The sequence below is a fragment of the Macaca nemestrina genome, chromosome 5 (genome assembly GCF_043159975.1).
Source record: "Macaca nemestrina isolate mMacNem1 chromosome 5, mMacNem.hap1, whole genome shotgun sequence".
NCBI lineage: Eukaryota > Metazoa > Chordata > Mammalia > Primates > Cercopithecidae > Macaca > Macaca nemestrina.
In genome coordinates, this window is record NC_092129.1 from 145,799,302 (window position 1) to 145,819,720 (window position 20,419).

General features: G+C 52.4%; 1 protein-coding gene across 2 annotated transcripts; it reads left to right on the forward strand.

Moving 5' to 3' along the window:
- Positions 1 to 50: 50 nt before the first annotated feature.
- Positions 51 to 18,469, forward strand: LOC105474535 (mitochondrial carrier 1). Of its 2 annotated transcripts, none has more exons than XM_011729305.3 (12): positions 51 to 749; positions 4,879 to 4,963; positions 7,995 to 8,101; positions 8,445 to 8,522; positions 8,907 to 8,964; positions 9,338 to 9,389; positions 10,933 to 10,992; positions 13,864 to 13,957; positions 15,926 to 15,973; positions 16,147 to 16,214; positions 16,499 to 16,574; positions 17,636 to 18,469. In XM_011729305.3, exons 1-12 carry the CDS (start codon positions 429 to 431, stop codon positions 17,705 to 17,707), a joined length of 1,119 nt encoding a protein of 372 aa, XP_011727607.1. In that variant the 5' UTR covers positions 51 to 428; the 3' UTR covers positions 17,708 to 18,469. The 2 variants fall into 2 exon arrangements, with proteins under 2 accessions (XP_011727607.1, XP_011727606.1); XM_011729304.3 differs by having other exon boundaries at positions 405 to 749; positions 13,864 to 14,008.
- The last annotated feature ends 1,950 nt before the right edge of the window (positions 18,470 to 20,419 follow it).

Genomic DNA, 20,419 nt, shown 5'->3' on the forward strand with positions numbered 1-20,419 from the left:
CGCAGGCCGCGGCGACTGGGATCTGGGCCGCAAAGGGGCGGGCAGAGAACTGCAGAGAAAAATCCCGAAGCCAGGGAGGGGGCTTGGAAGCGCCTCAGACCATATTGGGGACGTCTGGCAGCCGGAGGCACCGAACCCCGCCCCCGCGTGCTCTGGGCCTCCCGGGGGAGCGCCCCGGCCTCCGACAGCCGCCACAGCTCCCGAGCCCGGGGACCCGGCTGCCCGCCACCATTGATCCCCGGCCCGCAACCCAGTGTCCTGCTAGGCCCCCACCGGCCCGGGGGCCACATCCGGCGTGTCCCACCCGCCGCGCCACGCTCCCGAGCTCCCCCGCGGCCGAGAGTGGTGCGCCCCGGCCCTGCCCCCTGACGCCGGCGAGGGGCGCGGCCTCCGTCACGTGACAGGGAGTGACCTCGCCGCCGGGTGCCATGGGAGCTTTGGACCCGGAAGTGGCGCCCTGGGCTCGCGGCGGTGCCGCGGGGATGGCGGGAGCCGGAGCTGGAGCCGGAGCTCGCGGCGGAGCGGCGGCGGGGGTCGAGGCCCGAGCTCGCGATCCACCGCCCGCACACCGCGCACATCCTCGCCACCCTCGGCCTGCGGCTCAGCCCTCGGCCCGCAGGATGGACGGCGGGTCAGGGGGCCTGGGGTCTGGGGACAACGCCCCGACCACTGAGGCTCTTTTCGTGGCACTGGGCGCGGGCGTGACGGCGCTCAGTCATCCCCTGCTCTACGTGAAGCTGCTCATCCAGGTGGGGGACCAGAGGCGCCGTAGGGAGATGAGAGACTGATGTGAAGGTGACAGGCCAGGATTTGGAGGATTGGGGCGGGGAGTCAATGGCGACGGATTTGGGGAGAGGGGTGGGGACGGCGGGTTTGGGGGGCCGAAGTGGGTGGGAGGGGAGGGAAGCCGTGTGGGAACGCAGAGGTCACGGGTTTTAGAATGCAGAAAGGGTTAGAGTAATAGCGGATTTGGGAGAGGGTGGAAGGAACAAGCGATTTGGGGGGTGCCAAGGAGGGGGCGATGGTCTGGAAAAACATTTGGGAAGTAAAGGAGTGGGGACGATGGACTTGGGATAGGGAAGGGAACGAATTTGGGATGAGGGAAGAAGCAACATAATTGGGGGAGGGGCGAGAAGTTTGGGTGAAGAGATGGGGAGGAAGGTTGGGGGCCCGGGCGAAGTGTTTAGAGGCTGAGGAGCACATATTTGGGGTAGAGGGGAACGGGGGCTCTGGATTTGGTAGAGATGGATGTAAAACGTCGTGGGGTGGGGACAAAGTGGGCACCAGGGCCAGAAATTTAGGAGGGAAAGAAGGACACCAGACTGGGGGTGGACAGAGAAGACAGGTCTTGGGTTTCATTGTGATTTAATTTGGTGGGAGAGTGCGAAGGCAAATAATTTTGCAGGGGAATGCTATCGGTTTACCGGAGACGGGGGCTCTGGATTTGATGGCGACGACAGATTTGGTAGGAGGAGGGGACAGGGTGACGCGTATGGGGGGAGGGGAACAGATAGGGCCAGCATTGGGGGAGGGGCGTGGCAGCGATTTGTCTAGAGAGGGAAGCTAGGAGCAGGCTTTAAGCGGGGAAGGGGATGACGCATTTGGAGGAGGAAATGGAAGTCAATAGTTGGGGTCAGAGAGGAATCACAGTGCTTGTATCTGGGCAGATGAGGAGAAGGAGGACGGGAGTATTGAAATTGGGCAGAAGGGACAGTGGAGACATAGGTGGTAGGATAGGTAGGGATTACCAGAAATTGAGACCGAGGTAGGGATGTCTCTAGAACGGAGGGATGCATGGGCACTTGGCAGATTTGGTGGTGGCCAGCAATGCGGAACAGATGAAGTGTGCTGCTTGAGAGGAGTGAGCTGGAATGAAGGGCGTGTGGAGGTGTGAGAATTAGGTGGGTGTGGCTGGGATGGGTACAGTTTTGATGGGGGTCATTAGGCCAGAATGTTCCAGTTAAGAAGAGTGGGAGGAGGAAGGTTAAAAATTGAAGTGGAGACCCATCCAAGATTTCAGTTGAGGCAGGTGGGTGTCAGATTTTACCATCTCTATAATTGAACTGAGAGAATGCAAAATACAACTGGAATGAGAAGGCCTTGAGAATGAGAGTAGTTGAAATCTGGGATCTGAGGAATGGTAATAGATTTGTGGGTGTGACCAGGAATATGACAAGGAATGAGGAGATTCAGTCAGGGGCATCAAGGTGCCTGACTAGACCCTAATTGTGACAGATTTGAAAACTGTTGATGGCGGAAGGTGTAGACCAAGACTGGCATTTGGTTGTGATTTGGAAATGAGGGCTGTCTTACAGGGGTAAGATTGTATTTACAGCAGTTGAACTCGAAGTTTGGGAGATAAATTGGTGCTTTGGAACTGGTGGGACCTGAGAAGTGAGGGTTCTGGAAACTGATGGAATGAGACTGAGGGCTAGGAGTTTAGGGTACAGGTGGGAGAGTCTGTGGAGTGAAGGATGCTAGAGCACAAGGGCTCAATGTGAGGGAAATGAAGAAGTGTCTTCATCATTTGGACAACGGCGGATCTGGTTTGGAGGAACATTGAAATAAGGGTGGTTTGGGAAGGGAATGGGGTAATGAAGGACTCTAAAGCATGAGAAGAACTAGATGGTGGGCAGGTAAGGATGGATGAGCCCCATTGAAGGACCAGAGAGGTGCCTGTCTGATTTGGACCCCGTTGGTGTTGAGTGTAACATATATTAAGGTAAGATCTTCAATGGGTATAGCTTGGGAATCAGAGTAATATCTTGCAGAAAGGCAAATTACTGGGAGTGGAGGTGTCAGGAGTGGAGTGACAGATTGGGGATTAGGTACATAAGAATGCAGTGCCTTACATCAGGGCATGTGGCTGTCAGTTGGGAGCTGAAGATTTTAAGATGACAGACTGTCCCTGCTGGTATCTGATACAGGGCCACAGCATTTGCCATAGTTAGGACTGGGTTAACAGATTTGAGGATGGAATTGGGTTTAATGACTTGGGAACAAATAATTAAAACTTGAAGGCGAGAGGAATGCGGATGAGATACAGCCAGCGTGCCTATGATAACCCAATAGAAGTGAAGAAAGTAGATTCAACAGATTTGGGAGCCATGGGGATATGGGATAATGTTACAGATTTAAGGATGAAATTGAGGTCATTGGGATTCCCAAATAGTGTTGACTAAACTGGGTAAGGACGGCAAAAGAGCAGTGATGGCGATTTGGAGTGGAGGTATAAAAGAGTACCATCTGTATTTAAGAGAACACAGATCAAGACAGAACTTAACTCAGAACTACCGTGGAGCTTTTAACCTAGAAGGGAAAAGGTCTAGAAGGAAAGTACTCACTGCCTGGGTCAGCTGACTCACCCCTTTCCTCCTTTAGCTCCACTAGGTCAAAATTTTTTTCTTTTAAAGACAGTCCCCATCATAGAGGAGTTTTTAAATTTACAATCATTGATCTGTTAGGCATCTCAGAATCACATCAATAGGAGATAGCCTGAACTTTCAAAAGCACTTGCTTGATAAAGGCAAAAGGGGACAGGGGTGATCCCAGAAAGCGTTGGAAGCATACCTAATCCAGTTTACAAGGTAGCACTTTCAAACCTGCCACTTCTAGCGCCTCCCACAGCTGCAGGTCAAATCCCCTCCCACATCTCAGAGGAATCACTCTGGTCCATGGGCCCAGCTGGCCTGCTTAGATGGCACAGGGCTGGTATCCTGGCCCCTTGCCAAGGGAGGAAGGGGCCTTCTCACTCCCCACCTAGGTGCTGGTCTCCTTGGCACCTTGCCTCCTCCCTGGCATCAGGGGCTCTCACCCCTCGACAGGGACTTCCTCCTCCTCCTCACATGGATATGGATGGTCCTTCACCCACCCATGGGTTTAATAAATATTGCAGGCCAGGCACAGTGGCTCACACCTGTAATCCCAGCACTTAGGGAGGCCAAGGCAAGTGGATCACCTGAGGTCGGGAGTTCGAGACCAGCCTGACCAACATGGAGAAACCCCGTCTGTACTAAAAATATAAAAAATTAGCCGGATATGGTGGCGGGTGCCTGTAATCCCAGCTACTCGGGAGGCTGAGGTAGGAGAATCATTTGAAACCGGGAGGCGGAGGTTGTGGTGAGGCGAGAGCATGCCATTGCACTCCAGCCTAGGCAACAAGAGCTAAACTCTGTCTCAAAAATAAATAAACAAATACATAAATAAACATTTCAGATATAAGAAGCATCTGTACAGCAAGAACTGTCATAGCCCTTCAGAAATGAGGGGGTCATTTTTTCACAGGGATGTAGGGTGATTGAGGAGAGAACGCAGCTGAGGATGTGTTTGAGGAGCACCTGGAATTTGAGGTAATAGTTTGCTAAGCCTGGGAATGGGAGGAATAGACGTGGAGGTGTCTGCAGTAGATTTGGTAAGAAATTTGAGTTTGGCGTGCACTTTGGAATGGACGACTTAATGGCTGACCTGTCTGAGGTTTGGGTATGATGTGTTTTCTTATTGCCACATTTGGAATTGAGGTTGGGGTGAAGTTTTTCATTGGGAGATGAGAATAACTGAGATTTGTTCTGAGATGGGAGTAGCGTTTGAAGTACATACAGATGTTTCTACTGGGAATATCTGGGATTTGAATAGAAGAATGTTGGGGTGTGGGTGTGACTTGGACCGTGGTTGGGCAGTGTCTGGGACCAGGCATTTCTGTTCATTGGGAGATTACGTGCTGCCTGTGGTTAGAGACACTGACGAGCTTTCTGGTGTTTTGATGGGGAAAACACGAACAAGAGCCACATTAGAATTTGTGGGAGAAGAGGGCAAAGGGGATAGGAGGTGTGAGGAGAGGTGGTGAGGCTGAACGTCCCTTTGTCTTTGTTCATTCTGAAGGTGGGTCATGAGCCGATGCCCCCCACCCTTGGGACCAATGTGCTGGGGAGGAAGGTCCTCTATCTGCCGAGCTTCTTCACCTACGGTGAGTGTGCCTCCCGAGCAGGAAAGCCCACGCCAACAGAAAAGAGGCCTCAAGTGGGGAGCAGGACCAGCTGGCCCTGGGGAACCCACCGCACAGCACGGCATGCAGAGTCGAGCTGGCACAGAGGAGGGGATCTAAGCATGTCCAGAGAGGGCATGGTGTCGGGGTGGGAGCAGGTGAACCATACAGCTTTCGTCCAGCTCCTCTGCCGGTACTGCCAGCTGCCAGCCCAGACAGTAGGAGGGGACAGACACAGGTGCCTGAGAGAGGACACTGGTCCCTGTTATTTCTGTTGCCCCGGGTTGTGCCTGGAACAGGCGTGGGGGTGATTTCCTTTTGCCCTGTGAGCAGCCTGGCCCTGCTACTCCAGTAGAAGGCCTGTGGGGCTCCTCCTGCATTCTTTTCTTTCATCCCACCTGGGTGTCTTGTTTCCCCTGCATTCCTCAGGCAGTGAGTGGTGCTCACTCGCTCTGGTGTCTCCATCTGTTGGTTACAGAATGGTGTGCAGTGAATTGCAGCTTCACTTCTGTGTGCTGCGTGAGCTTGGGCGGGCCACTTACCTGCTGTGGCCCGGCTGCACCCCTTGTCTGCAAAGTAAGGTCAGCTTCTCCTGCCCAGGCCTTCCTGCAGGCTCCCCATCTGTCATCAAGAAGCCCACCTTGCTGCCTCTGCTGCCCATCCCCTGGCCCACAGGTGCCGGCTGGCCAGGGCCTTGTCATGTTCCTCTCCCAGTCCCCACCCTCACCAGATGACCATGATGAGGACCTTCTTTAAATGTGCCCTTTCTCTCCATGTTCACAGCTGGAGTTCCATTCCAGGCGAGTCCCCTCAAGTTTCCTGCACCTCTGCTCTTACCTGAGAATGTTCTCCAGAATCTATCTTTCTGTTGAGTAACTTGGGGCTTGGCCTCTGTGTTACCTTTTCCACTTCACATGCTGTTGGCAGAATTGGGTGTCATATTTCTCTTCCAGTTTTGTCCCTGTGTTGTTGAGTGCAGAGTCTAGGGCCAGGTGGAATGTGTCATCTTGTGAGGAAATGTGTTTGTGTTGTTTTTTACTTAAAACTTGTCAGCGTAGTGGAGTGGGGAATGACAGAAGTAGGAAGGCACCCTACCATTGCGTAGTGAGGCAGTATACAGAGAGGTAAGGCAGCCCAAGTGGAGGGCTGCGGCCCTGCACGGGGCCTTCTCTGATCTGGTTGCACCTGCTATGTTCTGAGAGGTGAGATTAGAGCCCAGATCATCTCTATTCATGTGACTCAGCCATTCCCAAAAGGACACAGAGCAGAGGGAACTTGACCCTCATCTTACTGCCTCTTGTGAGGATGAGCAGAGTTCTGAGGTGTGCCCCCAGCCTTGTTTATATAAGTGTAGCTTTAATCTAGGGGTGAGCAGATGTCCGTTGGGGATCTCCGGACACTAGGCCTACTTTGGAGTCAGGGAGGGGACCCGCCATTTGGCTCTCTGGTACAGCGTGGACAGTGTCTGCTCCTCTACTTGTCATGGCTGAAAGTACTGCAGCTGTCGTGACATTCTCTGGTATAGAAGAAAGAACTTCCCAGAGGGTTTCCAGGCACTGCAGAAAGACCCGGAATGAGGGGGGCCCTGGCCAGCCTGAGGCCTTAGGACCCACAGAGGCCCCTGCAGGCGTTTCAGCACGCCTCTCTCCGCTCTCCCTTGTTCCCCAGGCCCCTCGGAAATGGAGAGAAATGAAGGTCCTTATTCCATTTTTTTACAGGTGGCCAGATGGAAGAGGGTAGATGTTTTGCTCAGGATCACACACAGAGGTCCTGAGGCTCCCTCTCCTCTCTAGGATCCACCCTCCCCCAAAGCAAATTTTCCTCTGTCTGTTCAGTCTGTGAAGTAGGGCACCTTGCCAAGTCACCCAGCATCCCCTCCCTTCCTCCTCCTCTCTTTCCAGCCCACCCCCATCTCAGGAAATCACATATACAGGTAACAGGTGTTCTCAGCCTCGTGAAAAACCCATGCTAGCTGTGACATTGAATTGCTGGGCTGGCAGACATCTGGGAGGAGCAAAAGGCAGATTTGCTTCTTCCTGCCTCTGCGCGGTGCCAGAGAGCTAAAGTCATGGTCTAAAAGAGGGAGCATGCTGTCTGAGAGAATGTTCTGCTAGCTTCCAGATGCACAGGTTTATAAAAATACCACCCTGCCATTTAAAACATGTTTAAAGTGTTGATAGAAAACAATGAATCGTATCCTTAGAAAGAGAGACCCTAGTGAAAGAAACACTAACTCACACAGGTAGGGTCTAGCTTCCATAACATTTAAGTTTATTCTGTGGAATTGTTCATTGGTACTTCTGTTTTAGTTACTTCTCCATAGACTTGTTTTTCCCTTGACTAATAAATGCCAACAGGTGCCAGGTGGTATCCTGGGTGTAGCACAGTAACAGGGTGGAGACTACCCGGGCCGTCGCGTGTGCAGGGGGCGTTCTTGAGCCTGCCTTCCGGGAGCCCTTCCTTTTCCTTTTTCCCTCCTTTAGGTTGCAGACTTCATCATTCCCTGTGGGCAGTTTCTCTGTGTTTCCTATTTTCTTTTCGTCAAGAAAAACATAACTTTTAAGCAACAGAATTGTTTTCTGTGTTGCAGCATTTAAGTTGCTGAGTTGAGAAATCACGACTGAGTTTGCCAAGTAGAGTTTTTAAAGCAAAAAGAGAAAGAAAGAAAAGAGAGAGAGAGAGAGGGAGAGAGGAAGGGGGAGGGAGAGAAAATGGAAGGAAGGAAAGGAAAGGAAAGGGAAAAGAAAGGGAAGGGAAAGGGAAGGGAAGGAAGGAAAATGTATGAACTTGTTTGTTAGAAATAGATTTTGAGGCTTTTACTAAAAGAAATGGGCTAGAAGACATTTGGGGGTTAGGGCCTGACCGCTTCCAGGTCCTGGACAGATGCTCCCTTCTGTGCCTGTAGTCAGCAGTTACCTGAGGGACAAGCCGAGCCTGGTCTGGGTGTGTGTGACCCAGGAGTGGGTGCCCCTGAACTGGGTGTAACTCCTCTACCACCTTTGTTTTCTTACAGCCAAGTACATTGTGCAAGTGGATGGTAAGATAGGGCTGTTCCGAGGCCTGAGTCCACGGCTGATGTCCAACGCCCTTTCCACTGTGACTCGGGGTAGCATGAAGAAGGTGAGCCCACACAAAACCAGGAACAGTGGCCCGAGGTTTCCTCATACTCCCAACCACTCCTGCAGCAGCCAGTTACCCTGGTCCTGCCTCCTTCTTCCCAGACCGTTGGAAGCCCCATGGGAGAGCTCCCACCCCACAGGTCTGCTTTCCCACAGCTGTGATACCAGATGGTGGCTTTCTTTTTCCCCCACGCTCCAGACCTGACCTGGAGGTCACCTGAGGTGGGCCCAGCCAATAGACACTGCAGAGGAAATATTTGGAGCTGGTTCCTGCCGCCCGAGTCCCCGAAGAGTTCCATGGAAGAGGCGTAGCTGAACTTGGTTCTTTCCCTTCCCTGTTTCAGGTTTTCCCTCCAGATGAGATTGAGCAGGTTTCCAACAAGGATGATATGAAGACTTCCCTGAAGAAAGTTGTGAAGGAGGTGGGTGTTGAGAGTTGGAGAGGGAGAGAGGCGTGTGGCGGGGAGCCTAATGATATCTCACCCCCAAGTTGGGCAGGTCATTGACAAGTGGAAGAGTTGGGTCCTCGTGCATGCATGGGTGGGATGGTAAGGGAAGGAGCCCTGGGTGCGCAGGGAACCCCGGAAAGCCTTCTCAGCCATTGTTGGGCCTAGCCTGGGACCCGGCAGCACTCCTGGGTGGGGGACTGGGGAGTGGGGCAACAGGTGGAGCCATCCTTGGCAGACCGACCCCACGTGCAGTCCCTGGGACGGGTTTCTCCCTCCCAAGCACTTGTAGCTCCCCTCGAGGGCCAGTTCCAGAGACAGGCCGCGGGTGGCGAGTCCCCACCCCATGCTCTCTTCCAGACCTCCTACGAGATGATGATGCAGTGTGTGTCCCGCATGTTGGCCCACCCCCTGCACGGTAAGCCCCCCCTTCCCCGAGACTTTCTAAGCCGGGGTGGGGACGTGGGGTGGGGGCGCCCCCTCGTGGACTGTAGATAGACAGTCTTAGACCGGTTGGGAAGTGGTAGTGGGGTGGGAGGTATTCTACTGGAACCCACCCCACTGAGGAAAGATTGGAATTCTTTCCAAAGGGAGGTGGGGCTCTTCCCAGGCAGAAGAAATGGGGCGCTGTGGTCATGGGATGTGACAGGGAACCCCAAAGTCCCCCTTCCTCTCCTGCTGTCTGAACAGGCCATGTTGTTCAGTGGCCACTCTGCACCCGGCACCCGGCGGCTGGGGCATCATGAGGTTTGGCCCACCACATCACCTGTGTGTGTTTTGTTTTTCCTCAGTCATCTCAATGCGCTGCATGGTCCAGTTTGTGGGACGGGAGGCCAAGTACAGGTGGGTAACTCTTGGGACAGGCAGAGTGGCCCTGTTACCTTTTCAGAGTCTGCCAGGGCAGGCTGTGCTGGGGTTGGTTGCTGCACCTTTTCTGCTCTAGTCCTGTGTGAGTTCAGCCTGCTGCCTGGCTTCTGAGGAATGCTGCAGTGGCTTCCATAGTCTGTCCAGGGGCATTTGCTCTTCTCCATCTCTTATCAAGGGCAGCCCTGGATGAGCCTAGATGCCTTTGCAGAGGGGTGAGTGGGATTGTAGTCAGCTTGGATTAGGATTTCTGGCACCAGAGCTGATTCTGCCACTTAGGACTGAGCTGGGGTCTCCTCTTGGACTCCCAAGGTAATGCTGTAATGATTTTTCCGGCCGTCATAGGCTGATAGCTCTTTTTATCCCCTGTGAAGAAGCCATCCACCCCATGGGCTTGGGGCTCATTCCTTCAACTGTGTACCAGACCTTCACCTAGATCTGCTGTGTGCAGCCCTGGGCAGGTGCCAGGGGCATATGTGTTGACAGAGGTGGGTCCTGGAGGCATGTGGCAGAAGGACTCACCTGGGTTGCCCTTCCTCGCTTAAGATTCTCATTTCCTGGGGTCAGCGTTTTTTGCAGCCGTCCTTTGGGGCCACCACCCCAGGAAGCTCAGCTGCCATGGTGCCTCATTTTGGGGTCATTAATGGGAAATTGGCCCATTCCCCTAGACTGAAGTATGAGGTCAGTAGTTGGGACCAGGCGGGTATAATCTGGCAACCACTGTTTTGAGAGGTGGGGCCGGGCCTGACAGGGCTGGGATGATCTGGGTCCAGGGCTACCCAGGGCTTTGCCTTCCACTGGCTTCCTCTGTTAGGTTGCCCCTTCCACCTGGGCTTTGTGCAGCCTCCATTCAGGACAAGCCAATTGTCATTTCCAGCCATAGGTCACAAAGGTTGTTATTGAGCTTCCTTGGCATTTCACCTCTAAGAACCCGCAGCCTGTCCTCTCATCTCTAACAGGGTAGAGTGGCCAGGGCATGAATCCCCGGCTTCCTGCTCAGGAGTGCCAGATGTCTTCTCCTAGGCTGGTTCCAGTGCCTCCTCCTGCAGGGCCCTGTATTCTTTCTCTGCCCTCTGGGAAAGTAATTATCTCGGCTCACTACCGCCTTCTACTCTTACTCTCTTGGGCAGGCCTGTGGGCTCCTCTGGTGGAGTGTTGTTTAACCAGAGATAAGTGTGAGGGCCAGGTAAGAGAAGGGCCTGCCATCTCTGCAGCAGTGGCCGAAGTCGGGAGATGCATTCCTAAACTCCGATCTCACAGAAAACACCAGTATAGGACTGCTAGTGGGCTGCTCTCGTGGGTGGTTGGGCTTCCCCAGTCTCCGTGAACTGTGTAAACTCCTCCTCACCCCGACCAAGCGCTCTCTGTGCCTTTCTACTTGGTTCTTCCTGGTAATAATCCTCCCCACCCCACCAGGACTGGCTGGATCTGAGCAGAGCTCGGGGGCTCAGCCCCACACCAAGGGGTGGGCTTCCGGTAGGTGACTGCATGACCCTGTATCTCTGTCTTGTCTTCTTCACAGTGGTGTGCTGAGCTCCATTGGGAAAATTTTCAAAGAGGAAGGGCTGCTGGGATTCTTTGTGTACGTGAGTCTATATACCCCATAACTGGCTACGGGTCTGGCTCTGTTAACACATGTGTCCTCAACCTCTCAGACCACAGCTGCTGGCCTGGGACTAACCACGTGGCCCTGCCCTAGCCCAAGTGCTGTGGCCAGCTCTCTAGAGCTCCGTGGCGTGTCCAGACTGCTTAGCCCTTTTCAGGCCACGGCTCATGTAAAAGTGGAACTGTGTGTCTAGTACATGGGGGAGATGAACTGATCAGCCCCACTGGGCCTCATCCAGCTGCGGTGGGTGTGGGGCTGGTCTTCGTGAGCTAAGTCACTGCATAGTCCTTGGCCTCACTGCTAAAACATGACTGAATATCTGACTTGGACTGAGGGTGGAGCTCTGGAAGCTCACAGGCTGACCACAGCCAGTGGATTCTGTTTGACATTGCTTTTCTGATAAATTAGTTGTTGACGTTGACATTTAAGGTATGTTGCACAAAATTCCACATTTCTAGCATCTCTTTGAAAAGTCAGAAAATCTTGTCCTGCTGGGTAGTTCTTTCTGTAGAGCAGCCATTGGCCAGGACCCAGGACCTGGTCCTTTGGCAGGGCACATGGTCTCCAAGGGCCACAGACACCCTGCACTTCGTCACCTCACGTCCAGTTTATTTCACCTCTAAATAAAGCGCATACTGGAAAGATTATGTTCAGAAAGAATAAAGCACAGACAGAACCCAGAAGCCAGGCTTGATGGCTGTTTTTTGATTTGCTGTTCTAAGGTCTAGGCAGTGACGTATATGCTGACAGGTACGTCACAAATGTGGTAGACACATGGTATACAGCAGTGTCCGCTGTACTAGACACAGGGCTCCATATTATTCGTAAGAAGTCTTTATATCATGGTTTTCCAGTTTGTCAGATGTTTTTTATTTATGGCCCCTTGTTTAAGCAAGAAATGACTACTTGTAGGTGCATGTGCATGTATGTGTATATAATATAGAAATATATATACAGTTCTCAGCAGGAGATGATTTTGCTCCCCAGGGAACACTGGCAGTGTCCGGAGACATCTTGTAGTTGTCACAACTGGCATCTAGTGGGTAGAGGCCAGAGACGCTGCTAAACATCCTACAGTACACAGGACAACCCCGCAACAAAGACTGATTCAGCCTGGTGTGGTTGCTTGCATCTGTGATCCCAGTTACTCAGGATTAGTCTCAGTGGTTTCTGCAGCTGTCCGGAGGCCAAGGCAGGAGGATCACTTGAGGCCAGAAGTTCAAGACCAGCCTGAGCAACATAGCAAGACTTCTGTCTCTATAAAAATGTTTTTAAAAGTTAGCTGGGCGTGGAAGCACTCACCTGTAGTCCTAGCTACCTGGGAGGCTGAGATGGGAGGATGGCTTGAGCCCCGGAGTTGGAGACTGCAGTGAGCTATGATTGCACCACTGCACTCCAGCCTGGGTGACAGAGTGAGACCCTGTCTCTTGGGGAGAAAAAAAAATTATTCAGCCCAAAATGTCAATAGTGCCAAGGTTGAGAAACTCTGATTTATATTCATGCACACATATATGTATGTATAAATATTTATACATATATATATTTGCGCATGTACCTGGTAACAAACCAACATTCGTGACATGCCTATCAGCATGTATGTCACTACCTAGACCTTAAAACGGCAAATCAAAAAACGACTCACCAAGCCTGGCTTCTGGGTTCTGTCTGTGCTTTATTCTTTCTGAACATAGTCTTTTCAGTATGCGCTTTCTTTAGAGGTGAAGTAAGTTGGATGTGAGGTGACAAAGTGCAGGGCATCTGTGGCCCTCAGAGACCGTGTGCCCTGCCAAAGGGGTAGCCCCTGGGCCCCGGCCAATGGCTGCTCTACAGAAACAGCCACCCATCTTGAAACACTGCACATGACCACCTCTGGCATTTTTCACACTGCGTAGTTCTCTTCTGGTGTGTGAATAGGATTCCCACACAACAGATGCCTACTCTTTGGGTTCTTTTTCGCCATGTGATTTTGGAACAGGTGATATGCATACATGTTACAGTGCATAGAAAGCACCAAAGGGTAGAAAGCACCAAAGGGTATATAGTCAATCTGAGCACAAGCAGGAACGACAAGATTAGAAATTGCATTCACAGAGGTTCATTTTATTAATACTCCTTATGGATGTATTACATATATTCTTTTGAGTTTTTCATATATTTTATAAGATTTTTTTTTTTAATTCAAAAATAATAATTCTGCTTTTCCTCCCAGGAGACAGCCATCCTTCTCCTGGAGAGCCTCCCAGGGCACTCCGTACCTAAACAAGCAAATACACTGAAAAACACACAAGAGGCATGTGGGACCCACTGACCTCAAACTGGCCTTTTACCCTCAGCACTGCATCTTGGGGAACCTTCCTTAGCAGTTTAAAGGCCATCACTTAAAAAGTTAGCCCTCATTGTAAATGCTTGCATAGAATCTTTTTGATAGAATATTTTCAGGGGCGAAGAGAACAGATGCATTGAGCAATGTGTCTTCTGGGAGTTGGTTAGGTAAAGAGGCCAGGAAAAAATTACCAACACGTCGACACTGTTGTTATCTGCATTTGGAAATTGCAAATTTGGCAGTATTCACATCTTGATCCCTGGCTTCTGTGGTTTGAAAACTGCTTGAGACTGTTAACTAATTTGTGGCATCCAAAGTGCCATAGAACACCTCCCCATGGGAAAGGAGCACTACCTTCCCAGTGTGCGTAGCTGCTGGCCCCTGCAGGCTTCCTTTCTAAGGCTGTGCCATTGGATATGCTAAGATTTTGAACTTGGAACATCCCTGCCTGCTTCCTGGGTGTGGAGCCCCCAGGGACTGCTCCTCTCCCTCTCCTGCTCATCTTTGCTTACCTTGTTTTTTAGTGGATTAATCCCTCACCTCCTGGGCGATGTGGTTTTCTTGTGGGGCTGTAACCTGCTGGCCCACTTCATCAATGCCTACCTGGTGGATGACAGCGTGAGTGACACCCCAGGGGGGCTGGGAAACGACCAGAATCCAGGTTCCCAGGTTGGTTGGAACAAGGACTTGTCCTTCTTTCCGTGTACTGCTGATGCCCAGGGTCTGGGACAAAGTCGAGGATTCTGGGGTTCTGAGCATCAGGCCCGAAGGGTGAGAGAGGACCTCTCATTGTCCCTAGGGTCATCTTTGTCTAAGGGGAGTATGGCCATGAGAGGCGAGATTCCAGATTAGTACCCAGACCTGGGAGGAATTAATGGAATGCTTGTCCCTGGGAAGCCTTAGAAACCAACCCCAGCTTATCTAAGGCTGCTCCGAGGCAGTGACCCAACTAGGGCTCAGGAAGTCAGAAGATAGACCAGCTAATAGTGAGCACCCTTTGACCATTGCATCACGTCTTTTGCTTTTCAAAACCCTTTTGTGAACATTGTGGCCTTTGATCTGACGGCATCCTAGTTGTGAAGGGAACAGGGCAGGTATAATGTTCCGTTTACCAACACAGAAATTGAGACCCAGAGATCACAAATTCTGGAGAACTCTGGGCTCTCCAGAGTCACTCAGCTAGAACTGACAGGGCTGGAATTAGATCCCTGGCCAGGCTAAGGGTACATTCCTCTGAGTTTTTTCAGATCGGCTAGGGAGTATACAGCCCAGGCTCACCCTCCTATTTTGTTAGCTGTGGTCTACACAGCCTAGTATACATAGACCTTTCAGCAGGTCAGGTCAGGCATAGGAAGGCCTGGTCCTTCTACACAGCACTAGTTGAAGAAGGCCGTCCAGGTACCTGAGGGGTGGACTGGTTCTGCCTGAACCAAGATAAAGAGGTGGGGAGCAGCGATGGCTGGGGATCGCAGTGTCCAGACATTCTCACAGTGGGGATCGCCAGGCCCAGGAGGCTAGGAGGGCCTGGGGACCTGTCCGCCAGAATCGCCTGGGTGGGAAGGGGTTCATGTTCCACGTGTGTGTGTCTGGCACCTGTCTGTTCTGTGTGGTGAGGAGTGCCCCATCCCAGATGGGAGCCTCTGCTTGCAGGGAGACTGGCCACTTGACCTGGGCAGGTGAGTCTTAACTGGCCTTTCAGTGTAAGCAAATTAAAGTGGCTCCATAGAGACCCACCCCATCTACAATCACAGTGGCACATTCCTGCAGTTCTGCCTTTCTTGGGGGCCTTGTGGGTGGGTAAGCTGTGCTGTCACATACAGAGCAAGGGTGGCCGGGAGTGCACAGCTCAATGTTTCTCATCTAGGTGGGCAGCTGTCTGACCAGAGGCTGCTGTGCTTACATCAGCAATAACAGCAGTCAACAGATTTGTTTAAAGTGTGTTTAGAGTGCTTTTCTGTGTGTGGCTTAAAGGCTGAGATGAGGCTTCCGGGCTATCAAAGCCACTCAAGCAGACCTCTGAGCAAATCTCTGCCCAAGGCCCCAGGGCATCGATCTGGTGGGATGGCCGCTCCACAGGAAGCTGAGGCTGGGGGAGCCACCTTTCCTCACTAGGAGCTGTTTGCTTCAGCAAAGCAGGATTTGAGGAGTTGGGGTCTGAAGGGGGAAAAGCTTGCCGAGGTGGAGGTGGCAGTAAGCCTGGAGTTGCCCTCACCTCACCCCACAGGCCAGGATTTGCCTTTGGGTGTCAGGGTGCATGTGTGTCTTAGCGCCGACTGCGTGCCAAGCCCTGGATGTTGATCAGGCAGACACAGGTTCAGCCCTTGAGGCTCACAGTCTGGTGGGGTTGCACAGTCAGCGGCAGCTGATCCCTCTTACCGGGTGTCCTTCTCAGGACTCCCTTCAGTCCACTTACCCTGCTTCTGCCCCCAGGCCTTCTCTGGGCAGTGACTATGAGGCCCGACAGGAAAGGCATGTGTGGCGTGCTTGCGAGGAGCTGAGCACAGAGGGTGGGGTGAGGGCATGTGGATCTGAAGTCTGCGTCCTGAGGTGCCTGTGGCAAACCGCTCCTCCTTTCTGTCTCCTCAGTTCAGCCAGGCCCTGGCCATCCGGAGCTATACCAAGTTCGTGATGGGGGTAAGTCAAGCCAGCTGCCCTTCCTTCCCACTGCCTTGCGGACCCAAGTGGGGTCTAGGAGGCCAACCCTGGTAATGGCTGGAGGCAAGTCTTGGTACAGGGTGTTGGCGTGGTGTGTCTCTGCTCGCCAGGCTGGGGTGGGTTACTGGCACTCAGGCCTCTCTGGGTTTCAGATTGCAGTGAGCATGCTGACCTACCCCTTCCTGCTAGTCGGCGACCTCATGGCTGTGAACAACTGCGGGTAGGTGTGCGCCCTTCTACTTGTCACTCTACCTACCAAGGCTATGGGGTGGGGGAGACCCAGCAAGCCCTTGCAGCACTCTGCCCCCTCCCACCTGCTCTGTGTATAGGCTCAGCCTGCCAGGCACCCTGGCTTCCGCTGGGATTTCCCAGCACCCCCTGGGGTGAACTATGGTGTCAGGGTGTGGACGGGTGGTAGCCCGAAGGCGTTCCTTCTTGAAGTGGCTTTCCCATGGCTGGCTGTCTCCCACTGTTCTCTGCATCTACACTCTCCTTCCTGGGCAGGCTGCAGGCTGGGCTTCCCCCTTACTCCCCGGTGTTCAAATCCTGGATTCACTGCTGGAAGTACCTGAGTGTGCAGGTGAGCAGGCACTGGACGGAGGAGGCCTTTCCTGTTCTTTGCCACATCCTTCAGCTGAAATGATTTTGTGGATGCTTCATTGCATGCAAAGATAAGTGGTTTCATGGAATCTAATATTGTGAGGAGACACTTGGTGTCTATAAGGCATTTAAGTTTTCATCTTACCTAATTTCAGAAAGGATTTGAGGTGGCTAAGTGTGGGTTTATTTTAAGATTAAACATCATACAAGACCTTTTCTTCTTTGAGTCTTAAAGACTCTTAGGATAAGGATAAGAGAACTCTGGCGCAGGTGGCAGGTGGCAAAGCCCAAGAACTGCTTCTCCTTCAAGTAACATGGGCTGAAAATTCGAGGGCTGTAACCAGTTGAGCTGAGTTCCTGGGTTGTTAGGGCAGCTGGCATTGGAGACCAACTCCTCCCTCCTGCAGGACATTCCTGGGCCCAGGAAAGCCTGTGGGTGGAGCTGGGCCACGGGGGGACCTGGCAGCAGTACCAGCCTTGGGTTCTCATGTTCTGTGCCGAAGCTACCTCTCCCTGGCTGGAGATCTTGGGCCCAGTAGTCAGGTCCAGGCTCTGGTCAAGGGCAGAACCTTGCCTTTTCCTGGCCTTGGTTTGCCTCGCAGTGAAATGGGGCAGTGGCCTGGAGGGAGCCAGAGCGCTGACTGGCCTCAAGGCTGAGAAGAGGACAGATGGGAGGGAAGCAGGGAGGAGAGCCACAGTTCTTCCCAGCGGCCCTGGTCAGTGTCAATGTGTCTCGTCCTCCCTGTGAGCATTGAAAGAGTCCCAGACCACTTGGACTGTGAAGCAAGAGGGGCAATGAGCCTCGTCTCTGGGCTCTCCTACAGAGTAGCCCCAAAGACACCCCTGGGCAGGACATGAACCGCTCCCGTCTGCTTCAACACAGGCAGATTCTGCCCTCCAGGGATGTAGGCCGAGGCTGTCCACCCCGGAGCTAGGTCTTTGAGCTCCTGGACCCTTCTTTGCCTGACACTGGCCTTCCTCTCGGAGGGACAAGGAAGCGTGGCCTCCCTTTCACTCACCCTCTTTTTCCTTCTGGTCCAGGGCCAGCTCTTCCGAGGCTCCAGCCTGCTTTTCCGCCGGGTTTCATCAGGATCATGCTTTGCCCTGGAGTAACCTGAATCATCTAAAAAACACGGTCTCAACCTGGCCACCGTGGGTGAGGCCTGACCACCTTGGGACACCTGCAAGACGACTCCAAACCAACAACAACCAGATGTGCTCCAGCCCAGCCGGGCTTCAGTTTCCATATTTGCCATGTGTCTGTCCAGATGTGGGGTTGGGCGGGGATGGGGCTGTACCCAGTGGATTGGGTCACCTGGCAGACCTGGGGAAGATGAGGCGAGGTGGGGAGTTGGGAGAATCCCCATACCTCCCAGATTTGCTGAGTCTGTCTTGTGCAAAGGGCCAGAGAATGGCTTATGGGGGCCCAGGTTGGATGGGGAAAGGCTAATGGGGTCAGACCCCACCCCCTCTACCCCTCCAGTCAGCCCAGCGCCCATCCTGCAGCTCAGCTGGGAGCATCATTCTCCTGCTTTGTACATAGGGCGTGATCCCCTGGCACATGGCCACCATCATGTCTAGGCCTATGCTAGGAGGCAAATGCCAGGCTCTGCCTGCGTTTTTCTCAACACTACTTTTCTGATATGAGGGCAGCACCTGCCTCTGAATGGGAAATCATGCGACGACTCGGAATGTGTCCTCCTCATCGAATGCTCACATGTTTAATGGTGATGCCTCGCGTACAGGATCTGGTTCCCTGTGCAGTTGTGAATACCCAGAGGTTGGGCAGATCAGTGTCTCCAGTCCCACCCAGTTTTAAAGTTCATGGTAAGATTTGACCCCATCTCCCGCAAATAAATGTATTGGTGATTTGGAGTTTTGTGGGGAGTCTCTTATTTTTGTAAGCTTAAAAATCTATCTATAGAGTCTGTCTTTCCAAGTCCTTCTGTTGGTGTGAGAAGGGGCTGTAAAGAGGCAGGGCAGGGGGCTGCCCGATTGGAGATGTAGGTACCAGAGCTTGGTGTAGCTCAGTCTCCGGGGAGACACTGGGTGATGAGGCTGGGGTGTCAGTTTCCACAGTAGCAACCAGTGCGCAGGTCTGTTGCCAGGGAGACAGGCCTTTCAGAAAGTGTTCCACCCACACCCCTGACTGTCATATCTTAGCACTGTTCAAGGATGACGTATCTTCAGGTTTTACGAAGTGTCACTTGGTATAGTGGCCACAGTTACATCAGAACGGGCAGACCTCCCTTCCATCGAATGGTTTTTGTCCAGCACTGGGGTCTGTAAGCAGACAAAGCTTACACATATTTTGAGGCCCAGCTAGGTTCCCCCAGGTATTTCTCTGCCCTTGCTCAAGGTATCCTGGCTTTTGAGAGCTGGGTTCTGGTAGCTTTTAACAGTGGACTCACGGACAGTTTCACTCCACATGTCCTCGTTTCCCAGGAACACAGAAGTGTGCCTGTGTGGGTGTTATGTAAATGTACACTGATTGAGGCCACCAAGGTCTCATAACTTTGTCACCCATATTAACTTTTCTAGGGAAACACCCCAGAGGGCTAAGGTAGTGGGAGGAACACATGTGGGGGTGGGCAGGGCAAGCCTGTAGAGGAGGACCTTGGGTTCCCAGGTCCTTCAGAGGGGAGTCTGCCCCGTGGCCTTTCTCCAGCCCAGTGTGCTTTTCCAGAGACAGACCACTGTTCTGGGGTGTCTTTTCTTCCTGTTGCTCCACCCTCAGATCCTGTTTTTGCATGGATTAATTCCTAAGGCCCCCCCTAGATTGAGGGGCACCTGTATCTCTGGAGCCTGAGCTAAGCTGGATCTGAAGAGCTCCTCCCAGAAGTTCAGAGAGGCTGCCCGGAGTACAGAGCAAGGTTCTGATGGCCTTGGCCAGTCACCTCAGGGAGGGCTGCTGTTGTCTCCCAAGTAATTTCCTGAATTTGGGGGTTTCAACTTCATTTCCCAAGCCATCTTCCACACCCAGAAATGGCATGAAAATGTCTTTTGATACTGTGTCCCAGTTACTGGTTGAGCAAAGTACAGATTTTTAATAAAACAGGAAGTTTTCAGTTCATTCAAATTCTTGTGTGTGTGAAATGCTTCTAGACCCTTTGATGTTTGGGGGCTGAGGCCCTGTTCATCTGCCTTCCTAGCACTTGGCATGTTTCCTGTTGACTAGTCCTAGAAACTAGGATGCTGGGTCCTCATCTGAGAAAGGAGATTGGGTGGGATTGGGCAGGAGGAGAGCTCAGCTGCTGGCAAAGGGAGGGGTGACGGGAGGAGGAGTGTCCTGTGGAGAGCTGATGACCTCCACTCCTGGGAAATCTCATCCAATGGGCAAAGCTAAAAGGCCTCTGACAGGCCTTTGGGGACTTCCTTATCTATACCCCTAGGTATATACCCAAGATAATTGGAAACTTACGTTCACACAAAAGCTGGTACATGAATGCTTAGAGTAGCATTATTCATAGTAGCTCAGGAGTGGAAACAGCCTGAGTGTCCGATGACAAATAAAATGGAAATGTTCTATAGAATGTAACAAATATTCCATAGAATGGAATATGACTTGGCAATAAAAATGAAGAAGTTCCGATTCATGCTACGACATGGATGAACCTTGAAAGTATGTTGGCTGAGAGCAGCGACTCACAACCATAATCTCAGTCCTTTGGGAGGATTGCTTGAAGCCAGGAGTTCAAGACCAGCCTGGGCAACATAGTGAGAACTTGTCTCTACAAAAAATTTAAAAATTAGCTGGACATGGTGGCATGCACCTATAGTCCCAGCTGCTCAAGAGGCTGAAATGGGAGAATCACTTGAGCCCAG